Source organism: Colobus angolensis, unplaced genomic scaffold (genome assembly GCF_000951035.1).
Source record: "Colobus angolensis palliatus isolate OR3802 unplaced genomic scaffold, Cang.pa_1.0 Scaffold248, whole genome shotgun sequence".
In the NCBI taxonomy this organism is placed as follows: Eukaryota; Metazoa; Chordata; class Mammalia; order Primates; family Cercopithecidae; genus Colobus; species Colobus angolensis.
In genome coordinates, this window is record NW_012115688.1 from 1,711,442 (window position 1) to 1,734,610 (window position 23,169).

At 36.8% G+C, this 23,169-nt stretch overlaps 1 protein-coding gene across 2 annotated transcripts in view; it reads right to left on the reverse strand.

Annotated features, from left to right (window-relative positions):
• CNTNAP4 (contactin associated protein-like 4) overlaps positions 1-23,169 on the reverse strand; it is a 279,155-nt gene that overhangs the window by 94,647 nt on the left and 161,339 nt on the right. Inside the window, exons 5-9 of one of the 2 annotated variants that reach the window (XM_011945986.1) lie at positions 17,381-17,584; positions 16,647-16,831; positions 15,741-15,884; positions 12,805-13,066; positions 3,513-3,662 (exon numbers count right to left, since the gene is read on the reverse strand). In XM_011945986.1, coding sequence (XP_011801376.1) covers positions 3,513-3,662; positions 12,805-13,066; positions 15,741-15,884; positions 16,647-16,831; positions 17,381-17,584 — 945 coding nt within the window. The remainder of the gene's footprint in view (positions 1-3,512; positions 3,663-12,804; positions 13,067-15,740; positions 15,885-16,646; positions 16,832-17,380; positions 17,585-23,169) is intronic. The other variant, XM_011945987.1, reaches the window with a different exon arrangement.

Genomic DNA, 23,169 nt, shown 5'->3' on the forward strand with positions numbered 1-23,169 from the left:
CAGGTTAGCCTCATTAGTCTATGATAAGAGGCAGCAACAAGTTAACATAACGCAATACCAGAAAGAAGTTCAGCACTGAGCCCAATTTGAGATGAAAGTCCTAAAATAGGAAGATTTCTGAAGAATACTTAATGCTGAATTAATGGATGGATCCATTACTGGAGGCAGTCAGCATGTTAAGCACCTCTGAGGATAACATAAATTATCGTTATGTCACTGCAGCAGAAGTGAGATGTCAGGTTAGACTTCACAGTGCTGTAGTCAGTTCATTGGATGGAGAATGTTTGCTTTACACAAGGGAGGGGGATGTAAGAATTTTGCACACAGTATCCCCAGCTTGTGCTGCATGGCGTGTTAGGCACTGCGAAAGATTCCATGGGGGAGTTTACAGAAATGAGACACTCAGTCATTCTGAATTTAGAGAATCTAAGTTTAAAATGTGTAATTTATAAATGATAAAAGCTGAGCAGAATGTACCACCACAATGCAGTCTGACTTTACGAAAAGCACCTGTTTGAGGGTGGAAAAAGAAGTCCAGAGTAAAAAGTGATGGCTGGATAACAGAAGTCTGCTGTGGCACATATAGAGTGCTGCTAGTCCAGGAGCAGCCCACTCTCCCAATATGACAGCCACTGTCAAGACTGGTAAAGAGTGGAGCTATAACCCAGGCTGTTGGAACAGCCCAGATAAAATAACTGGTAACTTGCGGTTAAATTGAGAGAGAAGGAGAACCGATGAGACGTGTCTCACAACAAAGAATAACTTTTTACTTGAACATGAACTGGCTGAAGATTTATCTAAAAAACACTTTCCACCTAGACAACACAGATCCTAGTGACAGAGAGCAGCCTCATGCACAGAGAACTCTGCAAGGTGAACGACTGTTACAGTTCACCCGAGAACTGGGGAGGGAGGTTGTTCCCAGGATGAAGGACTTTCAGCTAAAGTTGGCAAGAGTTTATCACCCCACCGCCTGTACCACCCAGGTCCCTGTGCCAGTCTTGCATTTTAGGGATCCTACTTTAGCCCTCCTCCAGTCATGCTCTTGCCTATGGTACCAAAAGGCCTCACAGGAAAAGGTGATATGTCCACTTAGAACCCTTTCCCCTCTAGTTCACTCCCAGGATCCAGAATTTCCAGTCCGAAACCCCTAAGTGGGCTTCCTGGAAGATGGATCTCCTTAACCTGGTTCTGGAAGCACAAGGCTGGGAAGTGCAGGGCAGAGTTTGGCAGCAGGCCTTTTGCTGTCATTCGGCTCCTTGCTTCCAGCCCTGGAACTGTTAGGGTGGCCTGGATTTTGCAGGGCTTGCAGTTAATGACCAACAGAATCTCATGCCAAGGTCAAGCATATTCTGATGTGAAAGAACATCGATTGAAAAAATGATTGAATAAACAGAGATACCTAAGTAAACTTGAGATTTGTAATTTTTTTTAAGAAAGCCCTAAAGTTGGAATTTTACTGTGGAAACTCTTACAAAATATTATTTAGAAACACCTTAATATACATAAAATTATAATAAACATGAAGGAAGAATAAAACCCAAATTCAGGACGGCATTTACATGGGAGATCAAAAGATATGATGTAAGGGACAGACACGCATTGATCACATTTCTTTAGCAGAGGGACACATGGGTAGGTGTACACTTAAGAAAAATGGTTAGTAATCTTTAAAATGTATATATGATATAAGATGTGAACAACAGAGGAAACTGGATGTGGGGTGTGCAGGAACTCTTTGTATCTTTGCAACTTTTCTGTAAATTTAAAACTATTCAAAAATGTTTTTTAAAAAGATGATGTATACCATATGTATCATAATAAAAACAAGTAAAATTACAGAGTACATGTGTGATATATTTTACTATAAAGTAACATTACAGTATGAATAAAAGCAATCACTAGAGTAAACATTTATATAAACTAGCTAGGCATTGTTAAACCTGAACATGAAGGACATAAAATATGTGAAGAATGATGATTCTATTTTCATGATTTACAAACAATTTTATCCAGTCTTTTATTTTGCATCATTTAACAATATGCCTATTTTTTCCCTTATCTCTTTTAGCGCTTCTAAATCTTTTCCTTTGAAGTGAAAGCTCTTGGTTAAGTTGTTCTACATATCTTACTATTTATTAAAAGAATGTGTTACTACGGATTGCCATAAAATCAATCATATATTCCAAAAGGTTTTATAAGCAGCCCGGTTTAAACATCTCAGTAAAGGAAGCGATTATATATTTTCAGATTGTTGGCCCTAAGCAGCCTTTCACAATAATGGATTATGTAGCAGTTCTTTTGTTTGTTCCTTTGCTTTTAGAATTCTATAAATTGATTCATGGACTGTGTGCTCACTGTCAATACTTAGAAAATAATTTGTATTTTATTAGTGAATAATAAAGACTAGGCTACCTCTATTGAATTCAAAAATGATTCCAGATACAAGCAATTATTAACATGTAACATAACAACGACAAAACAATGCTAATATAAGCAACTCCTCAACATGATTGGAAGTGAGTCTTACTGCTGGCAGTTTTAAAACATTGCATTTCTAATGGAAAAGAACATTTGTTTCAATTTTCCAGAGACAAAAATTCATTTCCATTTTTTGGGTTTTCTTTTCCAAGCTTTTAGTTCAAACAAACATCTACTGGGCAGGTGGACGCTTCATTTGTTTTTGTTCTCTAAGGGAGATGAACTGGTGTCGAAGGCTGATGTCCTGATTTCATCAAATGTATCAGTGCATTATGCTTAACAAGGAAAAGAAGTTGCTGGGGCTGATTAAGTTAAATTGTTTGTCCTTTAGCATAATATTGTCCTTCTGTACTGGACAGTAGGGAAGCAATAAGGATGCTCTGAAGGAGCTAAGAGGCATAATCAAGAAAATACTGCAATTAAATCAGCCCATAAAATCAGAAGACATATAAGGATCATTTAGCATTAGGAAAATATAACAAGGTTTGAATATAAAAACCGAAGAGGATGGCCTACTCAAAATCAACCTCATTACAGAAACTGTAAACAGGGCCGGGCGCGGTGGCTCAAGCCTGTAATCCCAGCACTTTGGGAGGCCGAGACGGGAGGATCACGAGGTCAGGTGATCGAGACCATCCTGGCTAACACGGTGAAACCCCGTCTCTACTAAAAATACAAAAACTAGCCGGGCGAGGTGGCGGGTGCCTGTAGTCCCAGGTACTCCGGAGGCTGAGGCAGGAGAATGGCGTAAACCCGGGAGGCGGAGCTTGCAGTGAGCTGAGATCCGGCCACTGCACCGTCTCAAAAAAAAAAAAAAAAAGAAACTGTAAACAGAAGTAAGTCCACCTTGCAGAAATGCATTTCAGGTGAGAATTTTTCGACTTGATCCACCCAAAATTTCCCTGATCAAAGACAGTGAAAAATTATTCCTTAGTATTCACATTGGTTAAAACATGATGACTTCACCAACACACGGCGGCACTAATGCAAATATGGTTCAGTTGCTCATAGAGCCTGGCGCCTATTCTTACCTCCAAAGTAATAGGTGCCATCTGAATAAATCTGCTCAGGCCCCAGCAGAGGAGCAGCAGAAGCCAACTGGCCATCCACTGCCACACTCAAGTGATTCTTTTTAGCAGATAAAGAGACAGAATGCCACTGCCCATCATTTAATCCGACACCTGGGGAGATGAAATCAGTTAGAGATCTCTCTCAATAGTGAGCACTATAAGGAGTTGGTTAGAAACAGCAATATACACATCACTCAACTGGCTATAGTTCTTAACTCTATTAATTAAACACAATGACATCAACAAGGAAAGGGAGACAAATGGGAAATCAACATCCTCTATGTGGAAATGGGGCATTCCAAATTCCCAACCCTGGACAATCCTGGATGGTTAAAATATTTCAATTATTTGTCATAGATTGATTTTAGCTTCCATCTATGCAATTTCCTTCTTAGGGAGGAAGGATTTAGGAATTCCCAAAATTCAAAGATATACCCAATAAAATGGTTTACCTGCTACTTTATACTTTTTTTATAACCACCTTTTTATGGTAGGATAATAGAATATTTAGCAAACTATACCATCCATCATTACAACAATATTGGAATAAACTATTAATAAATAGTGAAAGTCTACAGGTATAACGTAAAGTTAGAAATAACGCACTGTGAAAGAGCCATGTATATGCAATTGATCCTCGTAATTTGTAGGTTTTATATTTGAGAATTTGCTTCCTTACTAGAACTTACTTATGACTCTCAAATCAGTATCTGAAGCAGCGCTCTCAGTCATTTGAGGACATGTACAGAACAGTAGAGACCTTGAGAGGCCCTGTCCACATTTCCTGCTGAGGTCAAACAGGGCAATACTCTCCCTTATTGCTTTAGCTCTCATACTGTAAATCACATTTTCTTTAAACTTTTGTAAGTTTGTTCGTGATTTCACTGTTTAAAGTGGCCCCCAAACATCATGGTGAACTGTTGACTAGCATTCCTAAGACCAAGAAGGCTGTGATGTGTCTCTTGGAGAAAATACATGTGTTAGGTAAGTTTCATTCAGGCATGCGTTATGGTGCTGTTGGCCGTAAGTCCGATGTTAATGAGCCAACAACATCATACTAAAGAAGACGTCCTTAAACAGAAACACACATAAAACAAGATTATGTATTGACTGATTGATAAAATGTGACAGAGGCTCCCAGGAACCTAACCCTGTATTTCCTCCATGAGCAAAGATTCAGTATTCCCTAATTCAGTATTCACAGACTTTTAAGAACTTAACTATAATAAACAACGAGAATAAACTCTATATTTATATACAATTCTAACTATATTCTTTTTTTTATTTGTTTGTTTGTTTTTTGAGACGGAGTCTCGCTCTGTCACCCAGGCTGAAGTGCAGTGGCGCGATCTCGGCTCACTGCAAGCTCCACCTCCCGGGTTCATGCTATTCTCCTGCCTCAGCCCCCCTGCTCGCCGCCACACCCGGCTAATTTTTTTTTGCATTTTTAGTAGAGACAGGTTTTCACCATGTTAGCCAGGATGGTCTCGATCTCCTGACCTCGTGATCCGCCCACCTCAGCTTCCCAAAGTGCCGGGATTACAGGTGTGAGCCACCGTGTCGGCTCTAACTATATTCTTATGTAAGTATGGGAAGGGACTGAACAGAAATGTTCTTACATAGAAGCAGTAGTTTTTGGCCAGGTGCGGTGGCTTATGCCTGTAATCTCAGCACTTTGGGAGGCTGAGGCAGGCAGATCACCCGAGGTCGGGAGTTAGAGACCAGCCTGACCAACGTGGAGAAACCCTGTCTCTACCAAAAATACAAAAAATTAGGTGGGCATGGTGGCACATGCCTGTGATCCCAGCTACTGGGGAGGCTGAGGCAGGAGAATTGCTTGAACCCGGGAGGCAGAGGTTGCGGTGAGCTGAGATTGCACCATTGCACTCCAGCTTGGGCAAAAAAAAAAGAAAGAAAGAAACAGGTTTTTCTATGAAGGAAAAATGTGATTGTTTCTCTTTACTTACATACTTTCCTGTATTTTCCAAGTTCATATAAATGTATATATGTATAAAGTCAAAAGTTGCTAAAATCAAAAATCGAGATATTCTTATCACCTCTAAAACGCAATCTCTAGTCCCTCCTAAGGAAGCCCCAGTATCATGAATCCATCAGAATGCATAGACTTTTCCTCTTACAGGCAATCGATTCTACAAGGAGCTCTGTAGTTAAATATTGAGCAGAGATGTGAAATCTAAGCGTCTTTGTCATGAATTTACCAGTCAGGTTTACATCCATTTGAATAGTCAACTCTGTGTGATTCTGCAGATCAAATTAGTAAACAAAAAATATAAGCAATCTATCAAACCCAAACAGCCTCTTTTCTGATATTGCATGTGATTTCTTTACTGATTTTATGTAAACCTCTTTTCTGATATATGTGATTTATTTCCCAGAGCAATTTCTACCACATGCATTTGGATCAAGAATGCATCAAAGCTGCCTTAGGTGATTTCATGTCTTTGCCCTAGACGTATTTAGACTAACACAAATTTTAGTCAGGACACAGAAGCTCACTTTTACATCATATCCATGAAGGAAAAAAGATTATCGAAGACCCAACTCTGGTTTGGTTTGTGTAAGATAATAGGAAAGGCCTGAAAACTGGAATAGGAAGAATCTAGGTTAGATACTTTTAGACACATTTTCTAAGAGTGGACTCTGAAATAGACAGCTGAATAGAGTTATGTAACCCTTGATGGTATAGGACTGGATTAAAATAAATCAGATGTCCTAGATTTGTCATCCAGTGCTTCCTTTAAGATAGATTTCACTCATTTAGAGAGAAATTTCTTATATACTCTCTGTGTCACACGTACAGACCCTTCCCAGTCTACCACCTGCCCCTGGCATTTCTCCTGCATCTCATTTCCAAAGCCCTGTGTGCAAGACTCTACTTCTCTTATTTCATTTTAGACTTTCCATTGGTGTCCAACAGTTCTTCTCAAACTATCTGTGGGGATGAACATTTTATTTTCTGATCTAATGCAAATTGAAACTTTTATAAAATATGATGAAAATAAATTACTAAAAAAATAGATTTTGGCAAGGCTGCGGAAAAAAAGGGGGAATGCTTGTACATTGTTGGTGGAACTGTAGATGAGTCAGCTTCTGTGGAAAGCAGTTTGGAGATTTCTCAAAGAACTAAAAACAGAATTACTATTTGACCCAGCAATCCCATTACTGGATCTATACCCAAAAGAAAATAAATCATTCTACCAAAAATAGGGGTCCCCAATCCCCAGCGTAAGGGACCGATACTGGGTCTGTGGCCTGTTAGGAACAGGATCACACAGCAGAAGGTGAGTGGCTGGCAGGCAAGTGAAGCTTCATCTGTATTTACAGCTGTTCCTATCACTTGCATTACCGCCTGGGCTCTGCCTCCTATCAGATCAGTGGCAGCATTAGGTTCTCCTGGGAGTTCGAACTCTATTGAAGACTGTCCATGCGAACGATCTAGGTTGCACACTCTTTATGAGAATCTAATGCTTGATGGTCACTGTCTCGCATCACCCCCAGATGGGTCCACCTAGTTGCAGGAAAACAAGCTCAGGGCTCCCAGTGATTCCACATTATGATGAGTTGTATAATTATTTCACTATATATTACAATAATAATAGAAATAAAGTACATAATAAATTTAATGTGCTGGAATCATCCCGAAACCATCCCCCTACATTACAGTCCATAGAAAAATTGTCTTTCATGAAAACAGTCCCTGATGCCAAAAAGGTTGAGGACTGCTGACCAAAAAAGATGCCTACACTTACATATTTATTGCAGTATTATTTACAATAGCAAAGACATGGAATCAACCTAAGTGCCCATCAATGACGGATTGGATAAAGAAAATGTGGCAAATAGACATCACAGAATATTATGTAGCAATAAAAAAGAATGAAATAACATTGTTTGCAGCAACACAGACGCAGCTGAAGACTATTATCCTAAGTGAATTAACATGAAAACAGAAAACCAAATACAGAATGTTCTCACTTATAAGTAGGAGCTAATCCCTGGGTACACATGGTCATACAGATGGGAACAACAGGCACTGGGGACTTCAGAAGGGGAGAGGGCATGGGGCAAGAATTTAAAAACTACCTATCAGGTACCATGTTCACTATTTGAGTAATGGATTCAATTGAAGCCCAAATCTCAGCACCATGCAATATGCCCATGTAACAACCTGCACTTGTACCCCCAAATCTAAAATTTTAAAAATAAAATAAAATACTAACAAATAAATAAATAAAACATAAAATACAAGCCCACTAACCATGTGCTTAGATATTGCAGTGATCTCTTTTTACCAGTTTCTAGGAGTTTAATCTCAATTTTTACATTCATCTCATCGTAGATCAGTTAAAAGTATTTCACTGAGCCAGTGCTGGTCCAGGGACCACCCTTTGAGTAGCAGGGCTCTGGGCAGTTATTGGTTAGGCATGCAACAGGATTAACCAAAAGGCTTGGGGAGGCCTATTGTCCATATAGAAGCAAAAACAGATTAAGAACAAAACCCTGCCAGAGCAACCCACTGTGGAATTTGGCACACATTCAAACACATTCATCTAACAAGCTAGCAGGTTACAGGTTGTGAATAGAATGAAGTTGTGCCGTGTTTGTGGGGGAACCTTCAGACAGCTTTTCCCAAGCGTCCTTTGTAACAAACATTATTTACCTATGATGAGGAGACTTAATACCTGTCAGTTGGAATATATTACTCCAATCACAAAAGGTCCCATTAACTCATTTCAACTAACTCTACCTAATTTAAAATTAGATTCTAAGTGTTTTGTAAGGATACAACTTTCCATTACTGGCTCTGATGATAGGATGGCCCCTTTCAAGGGCCACACCACTGTGAAACAGGAAAGAGAAAGAGAAATCATAGAATTTCAATTTGTTTTCTTGTTTCTGACATTGTGTAACTGAACGAAAATTCTATGCACCAGTCCCACTACCCATAACTTTTAAGTCTGGGAAGGAACACATTGTCATAATAATAAAATAATAATTTTACTGAGGTATTACTTATAACAAATACTGGGAGCTTTCTATGCATAGTATCATTTAATCTTCACTATAACTATTATCATTTTCATCTTAAATAAGTAGAAAATGAGACTCAGAGAGGAAAAGAAACTACCGAGGTCATATCCAGTTGCTGGATAGCTGAAGGAAAACAGAAAACCAAGACTGATTCCAAAACCTACATACACTCTGCCCTGTCTGCAAGACAGGTGTGTCCCTTATTTTATTTTATTTTTTATTTTTTGCTCATGTTAAACAATTAACTCTAAGAAAAATAGGCCCCAACACCTAGGACATGGCCTGGTACCATCAGCAAGACCTCGGTGTTTTAAGAATCTGGCTAGCACTGAGGGCTAGGCTTTGGTGTTCTTCTGTTGAACGTCAACAATAACACAGAACACCAACATCAGACAAGGCCATTCTATGACTATAATGAAATGAAGGTGAGGAAAAGTCATGACTACTTTATAATCTTGTCTAAACACAGACAGAAGCAAGGCTACTGCACAAACCACAAAACACAAACTTCTTTCTCTCCCAATACTTATGAATGACCAATTGTTTTGTTTTGTATTTACCAATTACAACTTAAGCCTTGCTTCATTCCTTCATCCTTCTAGATAATGTTTACAAAGATATCTAATCGTAGAATTACCCTCACTTCCTGACAGCATTTAGTCTACAGCAATTTTTCACTTCCTTGAAACCTCCCTCAAATCAGCTAACACAACCCCAAATCCTAGGCCATCCTAACATCTTTGTCTTCACACAACCTTTGGTTTCCAGGGTGTGTTCTCTGTTGCAATAAGCAATAAATTCAACTTGTTTAACTCCAGATATGTTCATTGCAGTCTTTGGATGGAAAACATTGACAATGCCAATTGGAATAATGGAAGGATGGAATAGTAAATGGAAGTTGTTTGCAATTGCAGGTTGGAGAGGATAAGATTATGGACTAGAACATTCTCTCTCTCTTTCTCTTTCTGTTGCTCTCTTTGTTCTGTCTTTCAGCCTAAATCACATAAACACACAAAACACAGCAGGAGAGGGAAGATTTACATCTACTCCCTCTCTATCGTCTTCTAGTTAAAGTCCTAAATTGCATCATTGCAACATGAGAGCTTAGTTGTCATCACCCTCTCATAAGACTACAACACATATCTATAGTGCACGATGTATAACAAAAAAATCATCCTGCCATATAGGGTAGGAGTTCTGCAAAGGTGCAAAAGGCAATTATACCTAGGCCATTCCTTAGGGAAACACCAAAGGGTGTTGCCTCTTTCCAGGTGTATTTCAGCACTCTCAAGTGCCAGACATTCTTATACCCACTAACTGTAGTCACTAACCAGAATCAAGGATCCAGATCACTAGATAGCCCTTGGCAAGATGAAAATATGGAGGTGGTTGGTACCCATCACTTTGGTGGAGAGCAGGAGTTTAAGGGGAGACAGGTTTATAGCCCAAAAGTTAGGAATATTTCAACAGTGAAAGGGAGGATGGGGGATTGACAAAAATGGCTCTCCTGGGTGCAGCACATCAAAGGGCCTGCTCCACTCCCAGGGGCACAAGAATCAAGAATGCTTAGTAATAGAAAAATGCAGAAACATCTCAAATACTGCAAGCCTGCCTCTGCCAGGCCCTGCGCATGGGGACAAGAGGAATGGTTATAAGCCTGATTTTCACTGTTAGACAAAAACAGCAGCAGAAATGCTAAAATCATACCAGAAATCTCCAATTTGATATTAAAAACTTTATTTTAAATAGGAACATAAAACTGTACTGTTCATTGATTTTTGCTTTGACATCTATAAAGGTGGCAATGACTAAAAATATTGTGTGTCATAAGGGATTTTATAGTGCTGCTAATATGTTTTATGATTTATACTAATATAATGTGAATATTTCAAAAATTATTTAAGCTGACATAATATTTTTGAATAATTCCAAATGATAATTTGCAAAACTGTACATCATATTAAAAATTTAGTCTGATAATTCAAACATTTGCACAATTCAGTTCTTTCTCAATACAATTTCATCTTAATTTCATTATAAAATATATTAAAATGTTGAGTTTTTCCAACATATAAGATTTGTAAAATGTATCTCCAGGAGCTAAGAAAAATTAATCAATCCTTATATAATGAAAAGATTTAGTACAACGTGATAGCAATCCATCAGTAAAGACATGGTTCTCTTGAAAGTCATTATAATACATCCTGACAACTGGTTTAATTATCAAGCATTGCATACGTGAAACATAAGTGGAAAGTCTTCCCCTTGGGAGAACAAACTGACCACCCACACAGCTACCATTTAAGTGGTCTGTTTTCCAATGCAGAATGTACTTGCTTCACGGGAACTAGCAAAAAATAATATCGTGAAAGAAACTGAAAAAAAAGGGTACAGAGAGCTTTTAAGTAAAATCTTACTTGTGTTATCTTCAGTGTACTGATATTCAGATTTAGTCTAGTATCCTTATGATTAGTATGAAAATAATCATACAAAGTCAGATGATGTCATAACAGATTATATTGTATATGAATTTAAACATTCATTTAGAAACGTTTAAATCCCATGGGGTATTCTATACGACTTACACCTAGTAATATATTAACCATACATGCTTGTAAAGTGGCTAGAAATGGGCTGGCTTCAGCCTGATCAACATGAAGAAACCCCGTCTCTACTAAAAAATACCAAATTAGCTGGGTGTGCTGGTACATGCCTATAATTCCAGCTATTTGGGAGGCTGAGGCAGGAGAATCGCTTGAACCCGGGAGGCGGAGGTTGTGGTGAGCTGAGATTCAGCCACTGCACTCCAGCCTGGGCAATAAGAGTGAAACTCCATCTCAGAAAAAAGAAAAAAAAGAAAAAGAAATAGGCCGGCTTCATGGAGCTCACCACAGTAACATTGCACTGAAGTGGTTTCTTTAAGATGCTGAAAATTAGAGTATGAATATAACCACTTCAGAAGATGTCAAATACATCACAATAAATGACACATTAACGGCAAGCTTACATTTTTAGACCTTCATTTTCAGGGCCTATTAATTATTAATATGAGACTGATTAATTTATTTCTTTTTGTCTAGCCAGCAAATCTACCACATTTTGAACATTAAATAAAAAGTCACAGCATAGTATCTCTTTGAAAATTATAACTAATATTGAATTCTCAGTTCCATATTTAAACTACAATAGTAGTACAGCAACAAAAAGACATACAAAGAATAGGCATTTGTATATCCATTTGTACACTTATTTTCTCATATTTAATTTCCAACTGTATTTTAACTTTTCCTTTTTTTCTCCTCTTTAAGTCACATTCCACTATTTTTTGGTCATAGTTAATATAGAGGAGTAGCACAATGGCATCTTTAAGTTGTTTTTAAAGATCATTTATTAAATTAATGTAGTAATTTACCCCAAGGCAACCTCTAGTTGCTTGGCTTGGATGCCATTGTACATACGTAAAAATGTGATGCAGAGCTTTTGTCAACAACCATATAATTGTAATGAAGAGACAAAACTATTCTTCACTCAAAGCACTGACCTAAATTAGACATTCATTTTCCAGACACTCATATAGTCACCTTAATCATATTACTTCTAATCATTAAAACAATGCCGTATTGCCTAGAAGCAGAAGAATTACATTTGGTGCCCAAATGAGGAATCTTTCATAACTCTTTGCATCCCCGCAAAATGTATGCAACTCTTTACATAAGACATCAGCAAATAAAGTTACCATTCATACTGTATACTCATATACAGATAGAGATATAGATCCCAGAAAGACCTCTCTGTTTTTCTCACAGACCAGATAAGACTAATAGGTGTGTTAGGAAGAGTCTAGTTTTCCACTGACGGACACTTAGTTAACTTGTTGGCCTATTTCGAGGTCTTCAAGTTTTCCCCAAAACATGTCACCTTAGGATATGTTCTTTGCCTGGAGTAGGAGACAGGGTCACGAAAGGAAAGTTCAGTTCCCCCAAAACTATTATTTTGGTTAATAAGAACTGCTAGCATTGGAGCCATATTTAAAAGAAAATTGGAATCAAGTTCCTCTAAGGAAGAGTACTTATAATCTTATTAACCTGAGCATTCATTTATTAAGCAAATATTAAATTTTTGGTTATGCATAAAACTTGGCCACAGAGATAATGAAATCTTTCAAATCCATATGCTTTGCCCTGGGGAATACATTTATTACCTGCTGTGATGTCACTGGGTAATTTTCCTGGCTGGTAGAGATTCAACTTAAGTTTTCCATCACTCAGAAAGAGGAGGATACCCCCTGAAACCAGCTGGAGTTCACTGAATAGCAGAAGCCCTGCCTTATTCCAAGTTCGAAATTGAAAAGTGGCAGAAACCTCTTCCTCTCCAGAGAAGTCTGGCAGGGCTAAATAACTCCTGGAGCTCAGAAAAGTCACGGGCATAGATTGTGGTTGTGAACAAGAAAATGACACATTTCCCTGAGAATAAAGTAAAAGAAAAAGCTTTCAGAATGTTATTCACATCACATTAGTAACAGAATTTGAAGGCTACTTTTCCATCTCACATTTTCCGCAATTTAAAACAACCGCCTGCTATCAACGTGACAATCCAAATCACTGCCATATTTCTTAAAGGTTCTTCAACCCTTTGCTCTGCTCTTCTCTCCATTTCTCAACTTTCGTATAAATTTAAAAGTCAATGAAGTCAAGCTTATTTAGAAGAAAACACACTGGCATAAAACATTTGGTCATGGTCAAACGAAAACATTTGGCTCTATTATGAATCTGTGAAAAGTGAACTCACTTTTATTATAAACAAATACATTGCTCCAATGAATGAAATAACAAAAGCTGAACAGCAAACTACACTAACCAACATGCTACCCTATAATGTAAAGGCAATTATAAGACTATCAAATCTAGGAAAAACAATTGGAAACATTTTCACCAGCTGCAGCTTGGTCTTTTATTTTTTTCTTAGTGATACATAATAGTTGTACATATTTATGAGGCACATGTGATATTTTGATACACACACATAATGTGTAATGAGCAAATTAGGATAACTGGCATGTCCATCATTTCAAACATTTATCTTTTCTTTGTGTTGAGAACATTACAAAACTTATCCTGTAGCTATTTTGAAATATACTATAATTCCTTATAAACTATAGACGCCCTACTGTGCTATTGAAAACTAGCATTTTTTGCCCCTCTTCTTTCTAATCATATTTTTGTACCCATTAAGCTGCAGCTTGATCTTATGCATTATTTGGATAGCTGCCTGATACCTTACCAGCAGCAAACCCTCTTGCCAATGAAGAGTGAATGGTCCTTGCAGTTTCTAGAAACCCATTTTAAGGATAAAACATACACACACACACACACACACACACACACACACACACACACACACATCTATCTAAAATATTTTTATTTTTATTTTAAATAATTTCCCTTTTATAAAAAAACAACTATTTTAAAATCTTGCTGGCTGTTATGGTCATATAAATACCACCAATTTACATAATTAGAAATAAAATGCTGTGTAAACAGCAAATACACTTATGATGTGCTTTGGGATTTGCTGACAAGTGAACTTAAATTTACAAACTTTGGATTTTAAGCAATGAAAGAAATTCATTCAAATCAATATGTGTCTGCTTTTTATTATCAAACTGGTTAAGCTAGAAACCATGTTTCCCAGAATCCCCTTACTTGTCCACTTCTGAGTAAAACCCAAAAAAAGAGAGCTTGGGTGATATTTGACAGAATTAAAACACCAGCAACACATTTTGTCGCAAAGGTTTTTTTGTAATCATGTGCGATGAGGGGTGGTCATGCAGCGCCTGGTTTGTTCCAGTCTGTCCTTGCTCTCCTGCACTATGGCCCATCTCTTCTTCCTGACAGCTGGCCCTGCCGACGAACAGCAAGCCCAGGCCCATCCCTGGATGCATGGCTGGGGACACACAGGGGTGGTGGCTGCCCACAGGCAACAACTGCCAAAGTTCTCTTCAACCCTCCTAGGCTAAAAATGTCTGTAAGCTTCAACATGCCTCCACACACCATTGCCTTGGGCAGAATTGATGATTTCTCTGACCCCTGCACGTCCCCTGCCAGGCCATTCACTTTTTAGCTCCTCTGAAAACTGTTAAGGTCCAAATCCTAGTACAGATCCACTGTCCACAATACTTATGTTGGTGCTACTTCCCTAACTGAAGCCTAACCAAGACAGCTATATTTAAATTCTCCCCGTTTCCATAGAATTAGAATATAATACAGTCTGACCAACATTGCCATTTGGACAGATTGGCAGATGCAATATTGTAACGTATCCTATATTTGTTTGTGTTAGTAAGATATCTTGGTGCAGATTTCACATGTGATGTTTCTTACATGCTGTTGTTTATTTGTCTCTTTTATTTATCATGAATGACTGTGGCAAAATACAAGTTTTTCAAATGTTTCCCTAATATACATGGATGTTATCTGATTCCAGAAACTCTGTATGCTCATCTGGTAAGTTTGTCAGGGAATAGCTTATTTAAAAATTCACAGAGCAGGAGGATGGGCATAGTGGCTCATACCTGTAATCCCAGCACTTTGGGAGGCTGAGGCGGGCAGATCACCTGAGCTCAGGAGTTCGAGACCAGCCTGGCCAACATGGAAAAATCCTGTCTCTACAAAATATACAAAAAATTAACCAGGTGTGGTGGCAAGCACCTGTAGTCCCAGCTACTCAGGAGACTGAGGTAGGAGAATCGCTTGAATCTGGGAGGCCAAGGCTCCAGTGAGCCAAGATCATGTCACTGCACCCCAGCCTGGGTGACAGAGTGAGACTTTGTCTCAAAAAAGAAAAAAAAAATACAAATCAAAAGAAATTAGGCTCCTGTGAGTAATGACATCACAATAAAATTAAAATATCAACCATAAAAACACCGCTTTACTTCATATAAAAATAATTATGCCCTCAAAATTACAATTCCTTCAGATAGAATCAATCTTTTATATGCATATTGCCAATCAAAGAAAAATATTTAAATAGGAAGAACCTCTAAAACATCCTGTCAAATGGGAACCTAAAATGGAGCAATTTTACTGTGTAGTAAAACGAAATATAGTTTTACTAATGTCTTCGTGTAAAGACTCTTACCATAGCAATGATCTGTGGTTTTTGCTGCTTGGCCAAATCAATGATATCCACTCCATTGTAATAGAGATTTTCTAAACATCCATGAAAATTTCTATGTGGGAATGACACTGATTTTCCAGGTGCTGGAATCCCTCCAAAGCTGATCTTAGAAAGAAAAATGGCATCAATAATATTGTTTAGTGATTTTCTAACAATCTGTTTAATTATGATTAGCATGTATAGCTATAATCATCACACACAGATCAACTTTTCATAACCCTACACACACAAAAATTAAGATATAGATTTAAAGCAAATGTATGTGTATTTGGCTTTTATTTACACTAGAACTTTATTTTTACAAGTTGCTGATCACATCTTGCTTTGATATTCATTGGTTGATGAAAAATACATCTTTATATCATGGTAAAACTTGATCTGTTTAATACCATAACCAATTATAATATTTTATTTTAGATATGTTTCTAGCACATATTGATATTTGTGCATTCGAATCCATTGCTAATGATATAATTAATTAGTTTGTTGCTACATTTTCCTCATAAATCTACACTGCTCACAAATACCCTAGAACACAAAGAAGTCATAGCAAACATCCTATATGTGCTTGTCGTAATAAGATTTCTTGGTGCAGAATATTTCCTACATATGATGTTCTGTGACTACATAGTTTAGGTAAAAAAGATCATCTCCCTCTACAGCAATCAATTTACACACTGTGAGAAAGATGAAGGTATAAGTACTATATGCCGAAAGTTGCTACTGTGAGTTAGACTGTCTTGGGAAATGCTTCACCTGTTCTACGATTTACCGAAAAGGTGGGTTCTTTATAGTGTATTTGTCTTTGGGAGATCAAACCACATATACATAATAAAATCAGCATTAACTGAAACATAACCGTCACACCTCATAATCAAGATTCACGAAATTGAATTCTCCCTGTGCGTGGAAATGATGCCTGTGTTCATCCACTGTAAAGTTGACTTGTTTGCCCAAACGCTGGATGAGCACTGAATGCCAGTGCTGATCATCTAGCAGGCTGCCCAGGGTGAGATTGACCAGGGTGGAAGTGGAAGGCAGTTTAGCTTCACCTTAGAAGAGGAGAAAAATAACAGCACCATTATCGCCAGTTTAAAGGGAAAAAAAAAGTTTCCCTTCTGTGGACCAGCATCTTTCGTAATAACCGGAATCTCCTTCTACGCGTCCCGTTTCAAACACTAGGACAGATTTCCCTGAAGTTTGAATATAATAATCTCTCGACCTTGTTGTAATTTCCTCCACTGTTAATTCTTTTTGTCATTATTACCAATTGCATGCTCATTTTCTATGTAAATTTTATCTTTGCTACAACCTCATTGTTTTTACTACCTCAGCATTTTTCAGTGACCCATCCCTTCCTTTATGATGTTAGAAAATAGCTATACCGTTCTATCAGCACTATGTAAAAAACACTGAAGATTTTGTGCAATTTGCAAAATATGAACCCTTTTTACACGAACGCAATATTGGCAAATGTACAAGCCCTTGAATCTGAAAATAAAGCACTTTGACTGTTAAAAGATAAGCTATAAAAGCATAAAGTTACTGAGGTGATATCTAAATAATCAGATTTTTGAGCACTTCACCAAATAGTTTTTTACCTGAATTAATAAGTAAAAAGAGTCTTCCTCTTCTTAATTGCAGTGTGATGTGATCTCCATTTGGCCCTTCCCTGTGGAGTAGAATCCCATCACTTTGCATGGTTTTGAATTTCAAAGAAATAATATCTTTTATTGGGCTCAGGGATTTTTGATCAAATTTGTAGAGAAGGGAACTTTTTCCATCAAGATCAACCACTTCTGATCCTAGAAACAAAGATATTAGAAGGTATTCGAAGGATAAATATCTTTTCCATTAAAGCATTTTAAATATATTGAGAAAAAGCAGCATACGTACTCACACACATGCTACCGATGCTCCTCAACTAATGATGGAGTTATATCCTGAAAAACCCATCTTAAGTTAAAAATATTGTAAGTCTAAAATGCATTTAATACACATAGCCCACCAAACCTCATAGTTTAGCCTAGCCTACCTTAAACATTCTCAGAACACTTACATTATTAGCCTATTGTTGAACAAAATCATCTAACACAAAAACCATTTTATAATAGGGTTGAATACCTCATGCAATTTATTGAATACTCACTGAAAGTGAAAGACAGCATGGCTGGATAGGTACTTGAGGTGTGGTTTCTACTGAATGCATATTGACTCTGCACTACCGTAAAGTCAAAAACCCATAAGCTGAATCTTTGTAAGTCAGGGACTGTCTTTGCAGTTCAGCTCCTGACAGTCAACAGTAAGGGAAAATATGATCACCAAACATCTAATTCCCTATTGACACCTGGGGTTGATTTCATTTTAGTCTTTACTAACCTGTTTACAAAATTCATGATCTAGAAATACATTTTAAATGTACTCCTAAATTTCTCAAATGCACTCATAAATGTACTCAAAAAAAAAACAATTTTTTTGAGGCGGGGTCTTCTTTGTCACCCAGGCTGGAATGCAGTGGTACTGGCACTATCTCTGCTCGCTGCAGCCTTGACCTCTGAGGCTCAAGCGACCCTCCCACCTCAACCTCCTGAATAGATGGAAGCACAAGTGTGCACTACCATGCTCGGCTAATTTCGTTTATTTTTTATGGAGATGAAGTCCTCATTATGTTGCTCAGGCTGGTCTCGAACTCCTGGGTTCAGGCGATCTGCCTACCTCAGCCTCCCAAAGTGCTGCGATTAAAGGTGTGAGCCACGGTGCCTGGCCATTTTCTCATATTATTAAAGGCTATTTCTTCTTATTCCATTAAACAGAGTTATAATCAATTTACATTAAATCACTTTGCATATTTCACAATCAATGTTTTTCAATGGACTTCTTGAAATTCTAAAGTTAATTGTTGTTTGGGCTCCAGAAAAAGAGGTTTTGATATCTCAAAATTCTTTCATCCATACAATATGTTAACGAGGTTTACATACAAATATACACACATAGCATAGACTCATCAAATGCCACTTTGAGTACATATGAAACTGACCTTTGTATTTTGTCTTATTTTATTACATTTGTGGCTAAGTGATAGTATTTAAGGGTAATACTATTTTCTGTCTTCTCAAGGACATTGTTGGAAAGACCCTGACTTAAGGATATTGTAAGGTCTCTTCTATGGTATGTGTGTCATAACTGTGCCATTGACATGTTTTTTTTCAACTTTCTGACCGTGTCTTATCGACTTATTGTCAAAATCACTCTTATTCAGTTCATCTGAAAAAAGATGTCATGTTATACCAGTAACATAACAATACATCTGTCAAAATCAGTTGCACCTGAACAAGAGACATAAAAAAGAACTCATAACACTTGGAAATCCTGACAGTATTGCCTACAATTCATAAGTCAAAGATTTTTTTAAGGCAATTACCCTTGAGAGCACACTTATGTAATAAATGAAGAGGCTCAAAAAATATAATAAAATATGAAGCTATTTTTCAACTGGTAAGCTGACTTCTTCCAGTCAACAAAATGACATTCTAGTTTACTCATCTTATTTCATTTGACAAAATTATTATAGCTCCTTTAAGCCCAAATATGCATTTGATTTAGATTATTCATCATATTTTATGTGAAATGTCTATACACACCACCCTGCAAATTTTTTTCAACTATTTTATGCAGCCATCTTTTGAAGACTAAGAGGTTTTCTTTTTTCACATTTTGCTAATGTGCTTATAAAGAATTCATTCACCAAGTGCACATGAATAAAGATTGTATTCTGTAGAAAGAATAATGTTAGCCTAACAATCCTTCCTTGTTACATAGCTGAATGAATGCGCATGGTAAAAATATAACTGTGTCAAATACAAATAATGCATCCTATGATTATTAGATTACAATAAATTAAGAAAAATTCCAATAAGACAGACTTTAAATGCTGACATATTTGGAGCAATGCAGTTATCTCTGTGTTAATGTATCACTTAAAGGCAACTATGACAGTAATGATTTCATTTTAGATAAAGACTATTTTTGAAATTAGCTACCAAGAGAATTTTTCCCACTAAAGGTTTAGCTTGTGTTACTGTAGCCTACTAGTACTTTTTTTCTTTTTCGCTACTGTTATTATTACATTATAATGATGACATTTCTCTTCTGTGGCACCTAAAGCTTTTGTGCCTGGAATATTTCAATCAGCAAAATGGCATAGAGAAAAACATATAAAACCATTGATGCCTAAAGCAATTGCATACTCTTAAACCAAAGTCACTTGTCATTTTCTGTCATTCTTACTGTCTACTTGGCTTCACAGGTACACAACGATGCAATTCTATGAATTCATTCAATAAAACTTTATTTCACCCATCACGTTTGAGTCAGTGTGCCAGATTCTGGGATTTAAAAAAAAAATCAACACAAATATGGCCCCTGTCCTCACGGTGCTTCCATTTAGTGAAGACAGACAATATTTATCAAGTAAACAGCAAGGTTCATAAAAGCATTACAGGTTGTAACAGGCATTCTGATCAAGAGTAACAGAAGGCTGGAGTCACTTAAGGTAGTTGATAAAGGGCTCTCTCAGTTCTCCGGTCTAGAAACACGAGGCAAAGGGAGATCTTAATCAGTAATCTTGCCACTCTCTACAGTCTTCAAGTCCTACAACTTGTCCCCATAAACTAGGATTACTCTTGGAACATTTAATTTCAAGAGGCCTAGACATTTTCCCAGCACTGTCCCATTCACTGTCACAAAAGAAAGCTCTGAGGATAGCTGAGACACTACAGTGCCAGGAAATAATTTAGTACACAGAGTAGGAGTGAGGTTGGCTCACCTTGAAAAAGGGGACCTGAAAGGAACAAAGTACAACAGAAAGAGGGAAATCAACAAACTGGCTACAGTCACAACACAGATTTCCCATGCAGGTAAACAATACCCTTCAGAGAAAAAAAGCTAAGTATAATTCACAACGCGGATACATTATCAGTATTGGAAAACTTCAAAGGATACACACATAATATATAGAAATAGAGTCTCACAAAATGAAAAAAAAAATTCTGGATGATTTTTAACAGTATTATTTTAGATATAAAACTCATTGTAGGTCACTTTGTTCCAAGCAGTTTTTATAAAAAGTTATTTGCACAAAGACATTTGACATACTTTAAAAAATCATCTTAAACAATTACAAAATACTGAGTTATGTGGCATAATCATATAAAAACCTGAAAAAAATTAATCTTTTGAGAGAGAGAGGAAACATTTGAATTCTATATATTTTGGACAGCACCCAGCTGTCCAAAAATTCTGGTGACAGAGACAGGAATATAGATTCTCTTGAAAGTGATCTTACCACTGTTAAGAAAAATTAGAAAAAAAATGGAAATAAAGCAAATAAATACTTCACATTTCCTCAGTGTCATATTTATTTTTTTAAATAATAATAAAATCTTTACCTGTAAACAGGTAAAGATTATTTAATTCTAGGTGAATTAATAAATTCTGATTTTACAATTTATTGCAGAATAATAATTAAGGCCAGATTCTATAAATGTACACGTCATCTGTAGATTTTTGCTCAGTAGAGATGCAAATGGCTTCTGTCTGGTAGAATCTGCAAAGGTTATGGATTTATTGTCCTGTTGGATATTAACTTCTTATGTATCTACCAAGTAATATTATTCCAATATGCTTTCCTGGATTCCTATACATATACTCAATCTCTTGAATTTTCTTTGAATTAGCTTTACCATCCTTCTGATTCCTTCATTAATGAATCAAATACTTCTTTGATATATGTATATTCTGAATTTGAATGAAAATTATGTTTTTATGTTTTTGAAAATTTACTTTAACATTGTTAACTGAAAAAATACATTTGGACTTCACATCAACGACTAAGAAAGCAACATATCAAATCTTAGCCATCACCAGAATTTATTTTCACTATTCCACAAAGATTCTCAGATATCTGAGCTCTTAAAAAAGCAACAGCAATGCAAATCGATACAAAAATAAAAAATTTCAGGGTGATTCATAGCAATATGTATTTGTATTGCATTAATCTATAAAAGATCTAATATGAGTAAATAGAATTACCAAAATTAGTACAAATCAATATTTACTTCAGAAACACTAAACTAAGCATCCAAAATAAAATTAATATTTAAATTGACAGTCAATATCATATTCATTCCTATCTTTTGTAAATACCTTTGAGAAAATTTTTAATATTTATTTATTTATTTATTGACAGTATCTCCCTCTGTCACCTAGACTGGAGTGCAATGGCATAATCTTAGCTCACTGCAGCCCTGATCTCCTAGAGTCAAGTGAACCTCCAACCTCAGCCTCAGCCTTCCAAGGAGTTGAGACTACAGGAATTTGCCACCACGCCCAGCTAATTTTTCTATATTTTTGGCAGAAATGGGGTTTCTCCATGTTGCCCAAGCTAGGAAAATAATCTTCTGTACACAGTTGAGTTGTATAAATAGGAAAAGTATAGGTATTAGAAAACTGTCCATAGGAAAAATGTGAAATCTGAACTTAACAAAATCTGTAACAGCAAAAGACCTACAGTCTAAAGATGTAAAAGGAGACTTGTTGCTTGATTGAAAGCAATGAGAATTATTTTTCTAACGGTGAATTTGTTCATTAGTATTCTTATTAACTGAAGTTTTATATATTTACATATATATTATACATATTTTACATTCTATATTTTTAATGATTGGGTTATTACCGAGATTAATAATGTGGCTCTGTCATATACTGGCTCAGTATGGGCAGGGTATGTATTCTAGTTTTCTGACAACAGTTGCAAACTGTTCTGACAAATTTCCCTCTTTTTACTCTAGCCCCCTTTTCAGTCATTTGTAATAATATATATTTCATGTTGACATAGTAGTTAAGGCAACTAGTCTGTGTGCATTTGAATCCTCACTCTCACTTGGGCAAGTATACTAGTTTCTGCCACATTACGGATGTGGTTTGTCTCCACCAAAACTCATATTGAAATTTGTTCCCCAGTGTGGCAGTGCTGGGAGTTGAGGCCCAGTGGAAAGGGTTTGGACCATGGGGCAGATCCCTCATGAATGGTTTGTGGCTGTTCTCAGGGTAGCAAGTAAATCCCTATTCTCATGAGACTGATTAGTTCTCATGAGCATGGATTTGTTCTTGCAAGAGTATGTAGTTATAAAGCAGGACACCCCTCAGGTTTTGCCTTTTTGCACTTAAAAAGCCCCCCACAAAAGCCCTTACCAGAAGCCCAGCAGATGTTAGCACCATGCTTCTTGAACTTCCCAGCCTGCAGAACCATGAGCTAAATAAACCTCTATTTTTAATAAGCTACCTAGCCTCAGATATTCTGTTATGGCAACATAAAAGGATTAAGACAGGT